Source organism: Nycticebus coucang, chromosome 13, assembly GCF_027406575.1.
Source record: "Nycticebus coucang isolate mNycCou1 chromosome 13, mNycCou1.pri, whole genome shotgun sequence".
In the NCBI taxonomy this organism is placed as follows: domain Eukaryota; kingdom Metazoa; phylum Chordata; class Mammalia; order Primates; family Lorisidae; genus Nycticebus; species Nycticebus coucang.
Window position 1 is genome coordinate 62,031,361 of NC_069792.1, and position 18,859 is coordinate 62,050,219.

An 18,859-nucleotide genomic window follows, 5' to 3' on the forward strand; every position below is an offset into this window, starting at 1 on the left:
TTTCATGATGCATTGACTATTTACCAAATAAGAAAACTGTGATTTGGGTGATAGTTTATATATTTCTTATAGTGCAAATGGAATGCTACTTATGCATATGTGGTGAAACCATAAGGAACGGCATTTTTTAAACAAATGCACTGTGAATATTATTTGTAAATCTGTAGTGGCTAATATGTGGGCTCTGGCATGTAGTAGATGCTCAGTATTGCTTGTTGACTTTATTTCTTGAGCAAACATTTATGTGGCACTTACTATATTAGATGTCTGTATCAATGCTGTGATTTCCCCCTGTGGACATACATGTACAGAAGAGGAAACTGAAGTCATGGAGAGCTTTAAGAACTGGCCAGAGGTCCCACAACTGGAGCCGTATTCATCCGACAAGTCTGTTTGATTAATCACCCTAATCGGGTACCTCTGTGGAATGAAATTATGATCAACACGCATGAGACAATTATTTTAATTAATTAACATCATTACCTGGTTCTAATAAAAATAACTGTGTTCACTTTTTGAACAATTATTTGAGTCTCTGGTACATGTATGAGATTGTACAGTGTACAATAGACTTTATAGAATTTACATTCCAGTGAAAATTCTGTGAGGATATTAGTATTTAAAATGCTCTTGTTTTAAGTTTTTTAAGGATTCAGATTATATTTTTTGTCTCTGTATTCCTAACTTTCAGCTCAGTTCATGGTAGATACTAAATAATTATGATTAAAAGAAAGAAAAAGTAAATGAAATACAATCTATACTTTTTTAAAATTTTTTGTTTTTATTTGAAACTTTTTCTGAAAAATAAAATACGTTCATATAGAGAATATTTTATTATGTAGACATTTTGCAAAATATAAGTATCATTAAAATTTCAAGTTATAAAGAAAGAGAGCTATATTATTTGGGAATAGAAAATAGTCACATTATTTGAAAGGGAAAAAATATGGTACAACATTTCAAAGCATTCATATTTAAAGTATTTTATGCAATATGCAGCGGCTAAGATTTTCAGATTAATGGAGAAATGAAACCTATCTCAGTCTTTTCTTTTTAACTGAATTGTGATCACAACGATAGAGCACATAAATTAGAAAAATTTGAACTTTCCAAATCTCACATATAGGAATAGGGACACACAATGGCATGTATCTTTCAAATAGCATGTGAACTTGGAACTTCAGAAAAAAAATGTAGTCTTTTCATCTCTTAAAATAAAAATTGCAAATAATTTTCACTTTATTGGTTTTTCCTCAGTATATAATACTTAGATATGTAGCCTTTGACCTAATAAGAATCAAAATAGAGGTGGTTCTGCTTCAAGAATTTATAATAATCCCTTCACTTTAACACATGAATGTGTTCAATTTTGGCAAAAGAACACGTTGCTACCAAAACTGAAACAAGATCCTTGAAACAGAACGGATGTTGCCATGGAAAAATGAAGTAACACTCAGTGCAGCTGTGATGCATTAATGAATAGGATATTTTTTTTTAAAGATCATTTGTGTTTGGTGTGGCTCAGAGGGTCCCGACCAGATGGTTTCCATGAACATGATCTGACCCCCGGCTTGAGGACTTCTTACTGGCAGATTACTTCATTTTCTTTCCCTTGGATTGTCAGATCCTTACATTAATGCAAAATTTACTGCTGCAGATTTATATTCAGTAATATAAATCACTCAACATTTTACATTAAAACTACAATTTTAGACATACAGTTTCATAGTTATTTTAGAAGTGTAAAAAGATTTATGTGATAGCTTTAGTATGTATAATAAGTATAACATCATAATAATTTTGAGAAATTTGCATTATCTCTATGTTTTGATTCTGTCATTAAAGGAATTCTCACTATGTATCATATTGTAGAAAGTTTATCTTTTAGGGTTGTTGTATATTTCATGTTAATATTCTGTTGATTCTATATGCATTACTTATGTTGTTTAGATTGGATGAAATAATTGATTTTTGAAGCAGTGAAATTTTGATATGTTTTATGATTTGAGAAATTACAGCAAAAATTTAATTTGTCTCTATGGTGTGTACACAAACACACACACACGCACGCATATTTGTGTATGGTAGCATATTAAACCAGTTACTTCACATCATTGAATGCATTTGTCAACATAGCATGAAGACCTACGTGAAGTGTTAAATACTGACACTTCATGGTTGACCTTTTAACCTGAATTAATGCAGGAGGCTGTGCTTTTTTTGTACCATTTAAATAGTGCAGTTGAGCATCACTACTGTTAAACATTTGAAAACATAATTGTAATATATCTGAGACAACATAGACTTACTTTTATTTCAGAATAAGTAAAATAGGTTGTAATCTTAAAAGAATTACTTAACACACACACAGTTAAATTATCTAAGTTGTAGGATATAATTCTAGAACTAAAAAAATTACTTCATACTTCATGAACTAATGAATTTATTTTTGTAAAATTTTGCTTGTGGTTTTATTTACTGAATTGAACAATTCTGTGCCTAGACATGTGAGGCAAAGATGAACAGGTTTATTTATAGGTTGGCAAATTATTCGTGCTATCAAAGAATTCCAAACCTGTTACATATCGTTGTGCTCTCACTAAGGAAAATATTAGACCCAAGAGAAATGGTATTTCTGTATCCTTAGTTATCTTTCATAAATATAGTCTTCTTGCTAATATACTTTTCTAGAATATCCCAGAATTTTTGATGTAAAAAAGTATTTTTATCACACCTTCAGACAACACATTTGTATGCCAAATATTTTATAGAAAATCAACAAGACATAGTTTATATTTTCTTAATAAATAATATAAGTATGTTAGACTGGTGAGCAATTTAATAACTTGGTACAGGCCGTTACTTTATAAGAGGAACTGAGACACTTGATCTTAGCCAAATGTTTGAGAAGCATGGAGAGACAACTAAGACATATAGACTTTTACCTGTATTTCTTCTGAATTAAGAACTTGTGATTAGTTTTTGGTTTGGGCTTACCTAGTTTTGCCTTAGCTCTCAAAGGACCTGGTAACTTAAATAACTATACTGGGCATAAAGAAGCATAAAAATTTTACATGAAATCATAATTGAGGTAATTTGAAGAATGAAAAAAACAGGGAATAATGCTGTGATTTTTAAGTCTTCTGATTTTTCTTATTACCATTTATGTTTTATATGCAATAAATGTGTATATATACCTGAATCATTATATACATGTATGTAAAAAGAGAGGGTGATATAAGCTGCTCTTTAATGTTTATCTAGTGCTATAAACTGAACATTTAAAAACTTTTTTCTTATTTTGTAGTCTGTAAAGTAAAAAAGAAAAAGCCAAATTCATGTTGTAATAATCTTTTTTTAAAAAAGAATAAGCAACAAAATGCTAGTCAGTTCTAAGGCTTTATCTGGTGTTAACAAAAAAATCTAATGAACTTCAAAAGAAAGAGGATTTTCTCATCTTTTTTTCCAATACATTTCCTAACTCAATTACGTTTCTCAGAAAGAACTGTAGAAAGGCAAATATATTTTCATCTTATGTCACTGGGCCCTTTTGATCAAGTTTATGGCAAGAAAACAATACTTTTTCTTTTTCTATTTTTGTAATGTCAAAACATTATTTATTGATGCTATACTAGTAATTTATTATTATTTTTTTTTCTGAGATAGACTATCACTCTCTTGCCCAGGGTAGAGTGCCATGGCATCATCATAGCTCACGGCAACCTCAAACTCTTTTGGTTGAAGAGGTCCTCCTACCTTAGCCTCTCAAGTGGCTGGGACTACAGACAAGTGCCACTATGACCAGCTAATTTTTCTATTTTTAGTAGAGATGAGATCTTACTCTTGCTCAGGGTGGTCTCTAACTCCTGAGCTCAAACAATTCTCCCACCTTGGCCTCCCAGAGTGCTAGGATTATAAGTGTGAGGCAGCATGAGGGGCTATATACAAGATGTCCATAAAATTTTACATTGTAAACTGCACGCAAACTTTATGAACACCCATTACTAGTAACTTCTTTTACCCTGGTCCCTTTCTCTGTGCTGTTTGAACATCTCCAGAAAAATCCCCTCCCCTTTTTTTATTTTTCCGAAGTCTCAAAAAATAGACAACTAATATTTATAAATAAAAATAGAAGATAATTTCAAAAAAATGTAACTGCACTATTTAATTTTGACCAAAGTACATTATTTGAACAATAATTAATAATTCAACTTGTTTAGGATATTGCATCCTCATTTGTAAGTGAAATATGTTTGTAATTTCCCTTTATAATAATACATTTTTTCCAATTTTAATATCAGGTATGTCCAGATGAAGTAGAATGAATTTAAAGTATTTCTTCTTTTTCTATTGTCTTATAAGATTTGGCATGATTTGTTTTTTAAAAATAATACTTTTTCAAGTGTTTTTATTTTTTGGTTCTTTAGTTAAAGTAACTCATAAAGAAAGTAATATGGGACATTTTCTTTCATTTTGTTTATTCTAGAGATGATGTTAGGTTTTTAAAGGCATGTTTAGTCTGTTCCAAGTAGTTTAATTCTGCTTTTCTTTTCTAGCTTGAAGTACAGTCTTGTTGCGTGTTCATTCCAAATGATAGCCTGCCTTCCCCAAGTACTATTGTATCTGGTGACATTCCTGGAACAGTAAGAAGTTGGTACCATGGACAAGCCAGCATGCCAGGAACACTGGTCCTCTGTGTGCCTCAAATAAAAGTTATTAGTGCTGGTCACAGGTATATGGAGCCTTTGCAGGAGATTCCATTCGTCATTCCACGACCCATCCTTGAAGAAGGTATATTTTTATAAATTCTTCTTGTGGTTAATATTTTATGGTAATGCTTATAGGTTTCTTGGTGTTTTTAAATGTCTGTGTAAGTGAAAATCAGTTTTCTCAATTAAAATATTTCCATGACCAAACTAAATAAACTAAGTGATGGATTGTAATCCTTATCTTTTAATCATGTATTAATATATAGATATATTTTATCTATAAAAGATCATGTGTGATACAACATAATCACTGTAATGTAAACATAGCAAAAATTAGCTTGGGAAGGAAGTTGGTGGGATGTTTTCATTCGACTGAACTGAAATACTACATATGACAAGGAGGTTGGTCTTAAGTCACTTAACTTACAATAGAATACTCTATGTAAATGCATGAATGTATTATTTTCATGAAGGATAATATATTTCTAGACTTCTCATTTCTTTGCCTAAAGTAAACAATTATGTGATGATTAGAGTCATAATTCTTTCCCCAGTACACAATTTCTTCTATCTATGTGTTCAGTTGTGAATTCATATCCTTTGAAGTTCGACATATTCATTTCAAAGAAAATGTGAACCTGGAAAAGTGTCAAGTCACAAAGTAAATAATGTGAATATATATTTTAATAACAAGGCTCAAATTTTTGACAGTGCTAAATAGGTCGACACCTTGTTCATATTATTAAGATAAAAGTGTATGAATCCTGATATATTCAGATTACTGTATATACTGTCAGTCAAAGGCATACATGGCCTGTATAATTTTTGATTTCAACTTTGATGTTGATTTCTCTCTCCTTTTTTCTGTACTAAAATTTCCATTGAGATGTACTTTTCTTAATTTATCAGATGTAAGAATGATTTTACTGGCAGACATTTTTTATCTTAACATGATTACCATTATTATAAAATCATAGAATTCTAAGGATTAGAGGGAGTTCTTCTTGTGCAATCTTTATCTTAATGCAAGGATTTTTTTCCCTAGCATCTTTGACATGATACTTATTCTTCACTATTTACTTTTGGTTATTGGGAATTCTTTATTATTCTTTTAGCTATTCTATAGCATATCAAGGGTATGCTAACCTCATAACTAAGTTGTAAAATGCTCCCTCTTTTTTAACTCTGGCATAATTTTTGCAACATTAAAATGACTCATCCCAGGAAGGAGGAGCAAGACGGCAGCCAAGTAACAGCTTCCTTGCAACTAGGCACAGTGAGTCTGGGGAGACAAGACTAGGCATCTTTGGCTGGTGGGATCTGCCTATTATCATCCCTTTGAGGACACAGGGAGTCACTGAGACTTCTGGACCCGAAGAGGAGGACAAAAGCAGTGGAAAACTGGCAAGTGGCTGTGTGTGTTCATTCCGTCTAATCTCACCGGCAGCTGACTCATCGAAACCCTAGTTCCGAGACACAGCAACTTAAAGAGCAAGAGGAAGTGAAAGGAAAATTAGGGCAAGGAAACAAATAAAAGAAATCACTCGGGGTGGAGCAAGATGGCAGCCGAGTAACAGCTTCCTTGCATCTGGGCACCGTGAGTCTGGGGATATAGGACTCCAGGCATCTCTGGCTGGTGGGATCTGCCTATCATCACCCCTGAGAGGATACAGGGAGTCAGCGAGAGACTTCTGGACCCCAAGAGGAGGACTAAAACAGTGGAAAACCGGCAAGTGGTCGCGTGTGTTCAATCCGCCTAAACCCGCCCGCAACTGTAAGTTCAGTAGCAGGCGAGACTGCAAACCAGAAAGGCCTTACCTGTGAACTGTTTTGGTGTCTTTGGACTTGGCACTCAGCTGAACTGCCTTGGGGAGAGCCTGAGCGGGAGTGCGGAGAACTTTGGCCTTTGTCTAGGGCCCCAGTCTGAGCCGCTGAGCCAGACGGAGCTAATAGAGTTTGGCTCTGGGTCACAGGCAGACATTGTGAGCGATCTGCCCTGGCAAGCTCCGCCCTCAGGGTCGCAGAGCTGGAATTGGGTGGGAGCTGGTAACCCAGCGACCAAGTAGCCTAAGGGCGGGGTCTGAGCCGCCTTGCAGCCCTAACCCTCGGGGGCAGAGGGAGACCAGTTTTGACACACAGGGTAAGTGGATAGCCACTTCAGCAGTGATTCCAGCAACAAGCACTTCCCTGAGAAAGCTTCTGCTCAGTAAGTGAACAAGTTCAAAGTGCCTTTTAAGTGGGCTGAAGAGAGATTTAGGGTGTCTACCTGCTGGGGTTCGAGAAACTAGCAGCCTCCAGTCGTATCAGAACTGTGATTAACATCTCATACCCCAGAAGACCACGTGTTGCCCAGACAATATTCAATTCCATATACATACTGCTTTGTTTTTGGTTGCGTGTGTGTTTTTTTTTTGTTTGTTTGTTTGTTTGTTTGTTTTTGGTTTGGTTGGGTTTTTTTGTTTATTTTGACGTTCTAGATTGTTGTTTTGTTTTTTAAGTTCAACCTTTTCCATACAGATCCTTTTTCTTTCTCAATTTTTCTAGTTTAATTATAATTTCCCATTGCTGCCTATTTCAATAATCAGAACTTCACTTTTGTTAGTGTTTCTACCACTATTATTTGGTTTTTCCAGCCAATTTTATCCCGTAAGGTTTTCTGTTTGCTTGTTTTGGTTTGATTTATAGCATTTTTGTCTTTCCTCTCTACTTGGTGGAGGTGGGGTACTGTGTCTGATCAGGTTAGCAAAGAGCTGCTGACCTCAAGGGAACCACCCCACTTGGCACCCCCAGAAGGTGTTTTTTTTTTTTTTAAGGTTGTATCAAAGTACCCTACTGTACACCTATATTACTCTGTCTCCCTCTTTCTGTGCCTCTCTTCTTTTTGTCAATATTCCTTTCACCCAACCACTCTCCTTTCTCTATTTTTCTTTTTTTTCATTTTTTTTTTTTTTTTTTCTTATCACTCGGTCCTCATTTCTTTCATCGCTTTTTTGCTCTTAAACCTTCTCACCCTTCTGGTCCTGTAACCCTTAGTCCACAGGAACAAGAACTTAAAGAGCAAGAGGAATTGAAAGGAAAATTAGGGCAAGTAAACAGATAAAAGAAATCACCCATGAGGAAGAATCAGCAGAAAACTCCAGGCAACATGAAGAACCAGTCCAGAACTACCCCGCCAAGGGACCATGAGGTAGCTACTGCAGAGGATTCCACCTATACAGAAATGTTAGGAATGACAGAAAGGGAATTTAGAATACACATGTTGAAAACAATGAAGGAAATGATGGAAACAATGAAGGAAACTGTTAATAAAGTGAAAAATAACCAAAAGGAAATTCAAAAACAGAATCAAAGAAGAGATGAACGATGTGAAGAATATAAAAAGGATATAGCAGAGCTGAAGGAAATGAAACAGTCAATCAGGGAACTTAAAGATGCAATGGAAAGTATCAGCAACAGGTTATACCATGCAGAAGAAAGAATTTCAGAGGTAGAAGACAAAGTTTTTGAGATAACTCAGATAGTAAAAGAGGCAGAAAAGAAGAGAGAGAAAGCAGAACGTTCACTGTCAGAATTATGGGACTTTATGAAGCGTTCCAACATACGAGTTATAGGAATTCCAGAAGGGGAAGAAGAATGCCCCAGAGGAATGGAAGCCATACTAGAGAATATTATAAAAGAAAATTTCCCAAATATCACCAAAGATTCTGACACACTGCTTTCAGAGGGATATCGGACCCCAGGTCGCCTCAACTCTAACCGAGCTTCTCCAAGACACATTGTGATGAACCTGTCCAAAGTCAAGACCAAAGAACAGATTCTGCAAGCTGCCAGGAGTAAGCGCCAGTTGACCTACAGGGGCAAATCCATCAGAGTGACCGCAGACTTCTCTAATGAAACTTTCCAAGCAAGAAGACAATGGTCATCTACCTTTAATCTACTTAAACAGAACAATTTTCAGCCCAGAATTCTGTACCCTGCTAAGCTAAGCTTCAAAATTGACGGAGAAATCAAATCATTTACGGATATACAAACATTGAGGAAATTCGCCACAACAACACCAGCTCTACAGGAAATACTTCAACCTGTTCTGCACACTGTCCACCACAATGGATCAGCAGCAAAGTAAGAACGCAGAAATTAAAGGACAGAACCTAACCTCCACACTGATGCAAAAGATAAAACTAAGCAATGGACTCTCACAAAATAAGACGAATAGAATACTACCACACTTGTCAATTATCTCAATAAATGTTAATGGCTTGAATTCCCCACTGAAGAGACATAGATTGGTTGACTGGATTAAAAAACACAAGCCATCCATTTGCTGTCTGCAAGAAACACACCTGGCTTCAAAAGACAAATTAAAGCTCCGAGTCAAGGGTTGGAAGACAATTTTTCAGGCAAATGGAATTCAGAAGAAAAGAGGAGTTGCAATCTTATTTTCAGACACATGTGGATTTAAAGCAACTAAAGTCAAAAAAGACAAAGATGGTCACTTTATATTGGTCAAGGGAAAAATACAACAAGAAGACATTTCAATTCTAAATATTTATGCACCCAATTTAAATGCTCCCAGATTCTTGAAGCAGACCTTACTCAGTCTGAGCAATATGATATCTGATAATACCATCATAACAGGGGACTTTAACACTCCTCTTACAGAGCTGGACAGATCCTGTAAACAGAAATTAAACAAGGATATAAGAGACTTAAATGAGACTCTAGAACAACTGTGCTTGATAGACGCATATAGAACACTCCACCCCAAAGATAAAGAATATACATTCTTCTCATCACCCCATGGAACATTCTCCAAAATCGATCATATCCTGGGACACAAAACAAATATCAACAGAATCAAAAGAATTGAATTTTACCTTGTATCTTCTCAGACCATAAGGCACTAAAGGTGGAACTCAACTCTAACAAAAATGCTCGACCCCACCCAAAGGCATGGAAACTAAACAATCTTCTGTTGAATAACAGATGGGTGCAGGAAGAAATAAAACAGGAAATCATTAACTTCCTTGAGCATAACAACAATGAAGACACAAGCTACCAAAACCTGTGGGATACTGCAAAAGCAGTTTTGAGAGGAAAATTCATCGCTTTAGATGCCTACATTCGAAAAACTGAAAGAGAGCACATCAACAATCTCACAAGAGATCTTATGGAATTGGAAAAAGAAGAACAATCTAAGCCTAAACTCAGTAGAAGAAAAGAAATATACAAAATCAAATCAGAGATCAATGAAATTGAAAACAAAAGAATCATTCAGAAAATTAATGAAACAAGGAGTTGGTTTTTTGAAAAAATAAATAAAATAGATAAACCATTGGCCAGACTAACGAGGAATAGAAAAGTAAAATCTCTAGTAACCTCAATCAGAAATGATAAAGGGGAAATAACAACTGATCCCACAGAGATACAAGAGATCATCTCTGAATACTACCAGAAACTCTATGGCCAGAAATTTGACAATGTGAAAGAAATGGATCAATATTTGGAATCACACCCTCTCCCTAGACTCAGCCAGGAAGAAATAGAGCTCCTGAACAGACCAATTTCAAGCACTGAGATCAAAGAAACAATAAAAAAGCTTCCAACAAAAAAATGCCCTGGTCCAGATGGCTTCACTCCAGAATTCTATCAAACCTTCAAGGAAGAGCTTATTCCTGTACTGCAGAAATTATTCCAGAAAATTGAGGAAGAAGGAATCTTCCCCAACACATTCTATGAAGCAAACATCACCCTGATACCAAAACCAGGAAAAGACCCAAACAAAAAGGAGAATTTCAGACCAATCTCACTCATGAATATAGATGGAAAAATTCTCAACAAAATCCTAGCCAATAGATTACAGCTTATCATCAAAAAAGTCATTCATCATGATCAAGTAGGCTTCATCCCAGGGATGCAAGGCTGGTTTAACATACGCAAGTCCATAAATGTTATCCACCATATTAACAGAGGCAAAAATAAAGATCACATGATCCTCTCAATAGATGCAGAAAAAGCATTTGATAAAATCCAGCATCCTTTTCTAATTAGAACACTGAAGAGTATAGGCATAGGTGGCACATTTCTAAAACTGATTGAAGCTATCTATGACAAACCCACAGCCAATATTTTACTGAATGGAGTAAAACTGAAAGCTTTTCCTCTTAGAACTGGAACCAGACAAGGTTGTCCTCTGTTGCCTTTACTATTCAACATAGTGCTGGAAGTTCTAGCCAATACAATTAGGCAAGACAAGGAAATAAAGGGAATCCAAATGGGAGCAGAGGAGGTCAAACTCTCCCTCTTTGCTGACGACATGATCTTATACTTAGAGAACCCCAAAGACTCAACCACAAGACTCCTAGAAGTCATCAAAAAATACAGTAATGTTTCAGGATATAAAATCAATGTCCACAAGTCAGTAGCCTTTGTGTACACCAATAACAGTCAAGATGAGAAGCTAATTAAGGACACAACTCCCTTCACCATAGTCTCAAAGAAAATCAAATACCTAGGAATATACCTAACGAAGGAGGTGAAGGACCTGTATAAAGAAAACTATGAAATCCTCAGAAAGGAAATAGCAGAGGATATTAACAAATGGAAGAACATACCATGCTCATGGATGGGAAGAATCAACATTGTTAAAATGTCCATACTTCCCAAAGCAATCTACCTATTCAATGCCATTCCTATCAAAATACCAACATCATACTTTCAAGATTTGGAAAAAATGATTCTGCGTTTTGTATGGAACTGGAAAAAACCCCGTATAGCTAAGGCAGTTCTCTGTAATAAAAATAAAGCTGGGGGCATCAGCATACCAGATTTTAGTCTGTACTACAAAGCCATAGTGCTCAAGACAGCATGGTACTGGCACAAAAACAGAGACATAGACACTTGGAATCGAACTGAAAACCAAGAAATGAAACTAACATTTTACAACCACCTAATCTTCGATAAACCAAACAAGAACATACCTTGGGGGAAAGACTCCCTATTCAATAAATGGTGTTGGGAGAACTGGATGTCTACATGTAAAAGACTGAAACTGGACCCACACCTTTCCCCACTCACAAAAATTGATTCAAGATGGATAAAGGACTTAAACTTAAGGCATGAAACAATAAAAATCCTCCAAGAAAGCATAGGAAAAACACTGGAAGATATTGGCCTGGGGAAAGACTTCATGAAGAAGACTGCCATGGCAATTGCAACAACAACAAAAATAAACAAATGGGACTTCATTAAACTGAAAAGCTTCTGTACAGCTAAGGAGACAATAACCAAAGCAAAGAGACAACCTACACAATGGGAAAGGATATTTGCATATTTTCAATCAGACAAAAGCTTGATAACTAGGATCTATAGAGAACTCAAATTAATCCACATGAAAAAAGCCAACAATCCCTTATATCAATGGGCAAGAGACATGAATAGAACTTTCTCTAAAGACGACAGACGAATGGCTAACAAACACATGAAAAAATGTTCATCATCTCTATATATTAGAGAAATGCAAATCAAAACAACCCTGAGATATCATCTAACCCCAGTGAGAATGGCCCACATCACAAAATCTCAAAACTGCAGATGCTGGCGTGGATGTGGAGAGAAGGGAACACTTTTACAGTGCTGGTGGGACTGCAAACTAGTACAACCTTTCTGGAAGGAAGTATGGAGAATCCTCAAAGCACTCAACCTAGACCTCCCATTTGATCCTGCAATCCCATTCCTGGGCATCTACCCAGAAGGAAAGAAATCCTTTTATCATAAGGACACTTGTACTAGACTGTTTATTGCAGCTCAATTTACAGTCGCCAAAATGTGGAAACAGCCTAAGTGCCCACCAACTCAGGAATGGATTAACAAGCTGTGGTATATGTATACCATGGAATACTATTCAGCCATTAAAAAAAATGGAGACTTTACATCCTTCGTATTAACCTGGATGGAAGTGGAAGACATTATTCTTAGTAAAGCATCACAAGAATGGAGAAGCATGAATCCTATGTACTCAATTTTGATATGAGGACAATTAATGACAATTATGGTTATGGGGGGGGAAACAGAAAGAGGGAAGGAGGGAGGTGGGTGGGGCCTTGGTGTGTGTCACACTTTATGGGGGCAAGACATGATTGCAGGAGGGACTTTACCTAACAATTGCAATCAGTGTAACCTAGCTTATTGTACCCTCAATGAATCCCCAACAATAAAAAAAAAAAAAAAAAAAAAAGGACAATGAAAACAACAGTCAAAAAAAAAAAAAAAAAAAGAAATCACTCATGAGGAAGAATCAGCATGAAGAACCAGTCCAGAGCAACCCCTTCAAGGGACCGTGAGGTAGCTACTGCAGAGGATTCCACTTATAAAGAAATGTTAGAAATGACAGAAGGGGAATTTAGAATACACATGATGAAAACAGTGAAGGACATGATGGAAACAATGAAGGAAACTGCTGAAAAAGTGGAAAATAACCAAAAGGAAATCCAAAAACAGAACCAAATAAGAAACGAACAATATGAAGAATATAGAAAGGTTATAGCAGAGCTGAAGGAACTGAAGCAGTCACTTAGGGAACTTAAATATGCAATAGAAAGTATCAACAACAGGTTAGACCATGCAGAAGAAAGAATTTTGGAGGTAGAGGACAAAGTTCTTGAGATAAATCAGATAGTGATAGAGGCAGAAAAGAAGAGAGAGAAAGCAGAATGTTCACTGACAGAATTATGGGACTTTATGAAGCATTCCAACATACGAGTTATAGGAATCCCAGAAGGGGAAGAAGAATGCCGGAGGGGAATGGAAGCTATACTAGAGAATATTATAAACGAAAAATTCCCAAATATCGTCAAAGATTCTGGCACACTCCTTTCAGAAGGATATCGGACCCCAGGTCACCTCAACTCCGCAATGAGCTTCTCTAAGACACATTGTGATGAACCTGTCCAAAGTCAAGGCAAAAGAAAAGATTCTTCAAGCTGCTAGGAGTAGGCACCAGTTGACCTACAGGGCTAAATCCATCAGAGTGACTGCAGACTTCTCGAATGAAACTTTCCAAGCAAGAAGACAATGGTCATCTACCTTTAATCTACTTAAACAGAACAATTTTCAGCCCAGAATTTTATATCCTGCTAAGTTAAGCTTTAAAATTAATGGAGAAATCAAATCATTTACTGATATACAAGCATTGAGGAAATTCACCACAATAAGACCAGCTCTACAGGAAATACTTCAACCTGTTTTACACACTGACCATCACAATGGGTCAGCAGCCAAGAAAGAACTCAGCAATTAAAGGACAGAACCTAACTTCCACACTGATGCAAAAGATAAAACTAAGCAATGGACTCTCGCAAAATAAGAAGACTAGAACACTACCACTCTTATCAGTTATTTCAATAAATGTTAATGGCTTGAATTCCCCACTAAAGAGGCATTGATTGGCTGACTAGATTAAAAAACACAAGCCATCCTTTTGCTGTCTGCAGGAAACACACCTGGCTTCAAAAGACAAATTAAAACTCCAAGTTAAGGGTTGGAAGACATTTTTTCAGGCAAATGGAATTCAGAAGAAAAGAGGAGTTGCAATCTTACTTTCAGATACATGTGGATTTAAAGCAACTAAAGTCAAAAAAGACAAAGATGATCACTTTGTATTGGCCAAGGGAAAAATACAACAAGAAGATATTTCAATTCTAAATATTTATGCACCCAATTTAAATGCTCCTAGATTCTTGAAACAGACCTTACTCAGTCTGAGCAATATGATATCTGATAGTACCATAATAGCGGAGGACTTTAACACTCCTCTTACAGAGCTGGACAGATCCTCTAAACAGAAATTAAAGATATAAGAGATTTAAATGAGACCCTAGAACAACTGTGCTTGATAGACACATATAGAACACTCCATCCCAAAGATAAAGAACATACATTCTTCTCATCGCCCCATGGAATATTCTCCAAAATTGATCATATCCTAGGCCACAAAACAAACCTCAACAGAATCGTAAGAATTGAAATTTTACCTTGTATCTTCTCAGACCACAAGGACACTTGCACTAGACTGTTTATTGCAGCTCAATTTACAATCGCCAAAATGTGGAAACAGCCTAAATGCCCACCAACCCAGGAATGGATTAACAAGTTGTGGTATATGTACACCATGGAATACTATTCAGCCATTAAAAAAAATGGAGACTTTACATCCTTTGTATTAACCTGGATAGAAGTGGAAGACATTATTCTTAGTAAAGCATCACAGGACTGGAGAAGCAAATCTTATGTACTCAATTTTGATATGAGGACAATTAATGACAATTAAGGACATGGTGGGGGTGGGGGAAGTAGAGAGCAGAGAGAGAAAGAAGGAGGGAGGAGTGGGGAAAGGAAGAGCAGAGAGAGGGAAGGAGGGAGAGGGGTGGGGCCTTGGTGTGTGCCACACCTTTTGGGGGCAAGACATGATTGCAAGAGGGACTTTACCTAACAAATGCAATTAGTGTAACCTGGTTTATAGTACCCTCAATGAATCCCCAACCAAAAAATAAATAAATAAATGACTCATCCCTTGATTTTTTTGTTAAAACTTACTATTTATACAACAGCTATTTAAGATATAATCCACATATCATAAAATTTTTCTTTTTAAAGTATACAATTTATTTTAGTGCATTCATAGTAATTTTCTAAATTACTAATTTAGTACATTAATGTACTAAATTTGTGCAACCATTGCCACTATAGAATTTTACAACAGTTTCACTCCTGAGAAGGAAATATGCTACACCATTAGCAGTTACCCCCCATTCCGCTTCTCTCCACCTGCTAGCAACCACTAATCTGCTTTCTGTCTCTGTGAAATCACCTATTTTAGACATTTCATATAAATGGAATCATACAATACATGGTATTTTGTGATTGTATTATTTCACTTACTGTAATTTTTTCAAGGTTGATTTATGATGCAGCATTATGGATGAATAATATTCCATTTCATGGACATAGAAAATTTTCTTTATACATTCATCAGTTGATGGACATTTGTGGTTATTTCTACCTTTTGGCTTTTACAAACAATTCTGATGTGGACATTCTTTTATGGGATTTTGCATGCACGTAATTTAATTTCTGTTAGGTGTATACCCAGAATGGAATTGGTGAGTCATATGGTAACCATGTGCTTAAGCTTTTGAGGAATTGGCAGACTGTTGTCCAAAATGTCTTGCACTATTTTACAATTTTACATCATTGTATGAGGACTCTAATTTCTCCACATCTTTGTCACTACTTGTTATTATGTTTTATTTATTTTGTTTCCCTCCCTCCCTTTCTTTCCTTTTTTTCTTTTTTAATTGTAGCCATCCCTTAGTATGAAGTGATATCTCCTTGTGGTTTTAATTTCCATTTCCATGGTAACTAATGACGTCAAGGATATTAAATGTGCTTATTGGCCAGTTGTATATCTTCTTTAATTATTTTTTCAAGTCTTTTGCTCACTTTTTAGTTGAGTTACTTACTTTCTAATTATTCAGTTGTCAGAGTTCTTTATATGAGGGGACTTTAAAAAATTTGTGGGAAAATGGATTTAAAAGATAAAAATAAACTTTATTTTTCAACAGAAGCTTGATCATATTTGTAAATGATATCAGCCCTTTACTGTGTTCTCAAAAAACTGATGATCCTGGAAATTTAAAACATTAGGAAACAAAAAGAAATTAGAAGGTTCCAAGTCAAGGTTGTAAAGTTCAATGGCTAATGATTTTTCATCAAAATGCTCACAAAATTGCCTGATGAGAGGAACGAGCAGGAGCATTCTCGTCGGGTAGAGGGGATAGGATGCTCTGTGGAAGTTTCTCTGGTGTTTTTTTCTACTAAAGCTTTGGCTTGCTTTCTCAAAACACTCTCATAATGAGCAGATGTTATTCTTCTTTGCCCCTCTGTGAAGTCAACAAGCAGGTTTTCTGGGAACAACCCAGAAAACTGTTCCTTTGACGATTGCTCTCCACCAGTCTGCTTTTGCTTTTCACTGGCCCACTTTCACCTTTTGGTAGCCATTACTTTGATTTTGCTTTGTCTTCAGGATCATACAGGAAAAGCCATGTTTTATTTCTTTGAAGGAATGTTTCAGGATCTTGACCCTACTTATTTAAATTTCAGTTGAAAGCTGTGCTCTTGCTCGCAACTTATCTGAGTTCAATGGTTTGGGCACCATTGAGTAGAAAATTTGTTCATCTTTAATTTTGTAGTCAGAATTGTGTAAGTTGAACCATGTGAGATGTCCTATTGTTCTGTTAATTCTCAGTCCTCTTTAGTTAGGGCACAAATAGGAATCTTTTTCCTCACGAATTGTTATGGATTGTCACTGTGGGTTTCATCTTCAACATTGTAATGTGAAATTTTTGTAATATGAATATTTATTTACAATGTACATATTATATACTATATGTAACATAGTATTATAATTATACATTATATAATTTTATAAAATATGTATGTATATTATATTACATATATATTTCAATAAGTATAAATATTTATAAGGTAGAGACTTTGCTATATTGGAAATTATTTTTTCACTGTTCTTTCTTTTAATATTAGAAATTAACACTCCTTCACAAAGTAAATTGTGATTCTGAAAATATTAAGATGTATATTCAATTTATTTACCCTGTGTCTGAACACTTTTTAAATCACTTCATTCCTTCTCCTTAAATCTATCTTTCATTTTTAAAAACTTCATAAGATATCATCAGTATTTTACAATATAATCGTTTACATTTGGCATGTATACAGCTAGTTCAAGAGCTGGAAACCTTTCTCATAAAGTACCAGATAGAAAATATTTTCAGTTTTGTCAGCTGTGTGGTTTCTGTTTTAACTACTCAAGTGTGCTTTGTAGGGCAGAAGCAGCCATAAACAGTGTACCCATAAGTTGATATGACTGTGTTCAGTGAAAATTTATTTATAAAATCTGGTGGTTGGCTGGATTTGGTTGAGTGCCACATTTGCTAACCCCTATACTAATGCCTCAGTAGTCATTCTTTTTCACAGCTCAGTTATTGTTTTTCTGTCTCAGATCATTTAATTCCTGCCTGAAGTGCATCTTTTAGAATCTTTTTTATTTATTTATTTATTTTTTTTGTGGTCTCATGTTAGCAAATTCTCAATTTTGTTTGTTTGAAAATATCTTTATTTTGCCTTTCTTTTAGAATAGAGGTTCTCCGCCTGAGGGTCGCAACTCCCAGGAACTATATTAAAGGGCCACAGCATGAGGAAGGTTGAGAACCACTGTTTTAGAAAGATATTTTGCTGAGTACACAGTCCTTTATATATAGTTTTAGTTTTCTAGCCAATTAAAGATACTGTTGTGCTGATTTTCTTTTCATTGGTCTTTTGGGAGACACACTGCCAATTTGTTTCTTTTTCTTTTTCTCTGCCTTTTTAAGGATCTTCTCAGTCCTTGTGCTTTAAAGTAAGTGTTAGTATAGGAGTCTTTTATGAGCTTTGCAAGTTTTCTGGTGTTATCTATTTAGATATTAACCTGTACCTCATTCTTACACACATGTATTAGACCTTTCTGCATTTGTACTGTGTATTCCTTATCACTTATATGCTCTTTCATGTTTTTTTTTCACTTTGACTTGCTGGCCTGAATTCCAGTTAATTTACTTAATTTTGTTCTGCAGTTCAATAATTTTCTCTTCAGTTGTATCTAATATTTTGTTAACATTCACTGAATTTTTTTGTATAAACTTTTATGGAAGTCTAATGTATCATATGGAAAACTCACAACATTTAGCACAACTTGATACATTTTTATCATATAAACCTACACGTGTTACCAGCACCTGAATCAAGATCAAGAATATTTCTAGCACCCAGATGATCTCTGTCCTCTTGGCAGTAACTGTTTCTTCAGAGACAAATAATATCTTAATACCTAAAATCATACATTAATTTTCCTGTTTTTAGCTTTACAGCATTTTATTTATTGAATTTAATATTTTATTTATGATATTCTTTTTAACTTGATTTCTTTTAAAGCCTTCTTTTTTATGTTTTCAAGGCTTCTTTTTATTTCTTAGTGCATAAAACATTATATATTATTCTATAATTCACGTAGACTCTTGCCTACTATGCCTAGTATT

At 35.3% G+C, this 18,859-nt stretch overlaps 1 protein-coding gene across 9 annotated transcripts in view; it reads left to right on the plus strand.

Moving 5' to 3' along the window:
* VPS13B (vacuolar protein sorting 13 homolog B) overlaps positions 1 to 18,859 on the plus strand; it is a 980,186-nt gene that overhangs the window by 457,472 nt on the left and 503,855 nt on the right. For all 9 annotated transcript variants that reach the window (XM_053558614.1, XM_053558617.1, XM_053558615.1 and 6 more), the window contains one exon: positions 4,557 to 4,791. In XM_053558614.1, the coding sequence (XP_053414589.1) occupies positions 4,557 to 4,791 (235 nt within the window). The remainder of the gene's footprint in view (positions 1 to 4,556; positions 4,792 to 18,859) is intronic.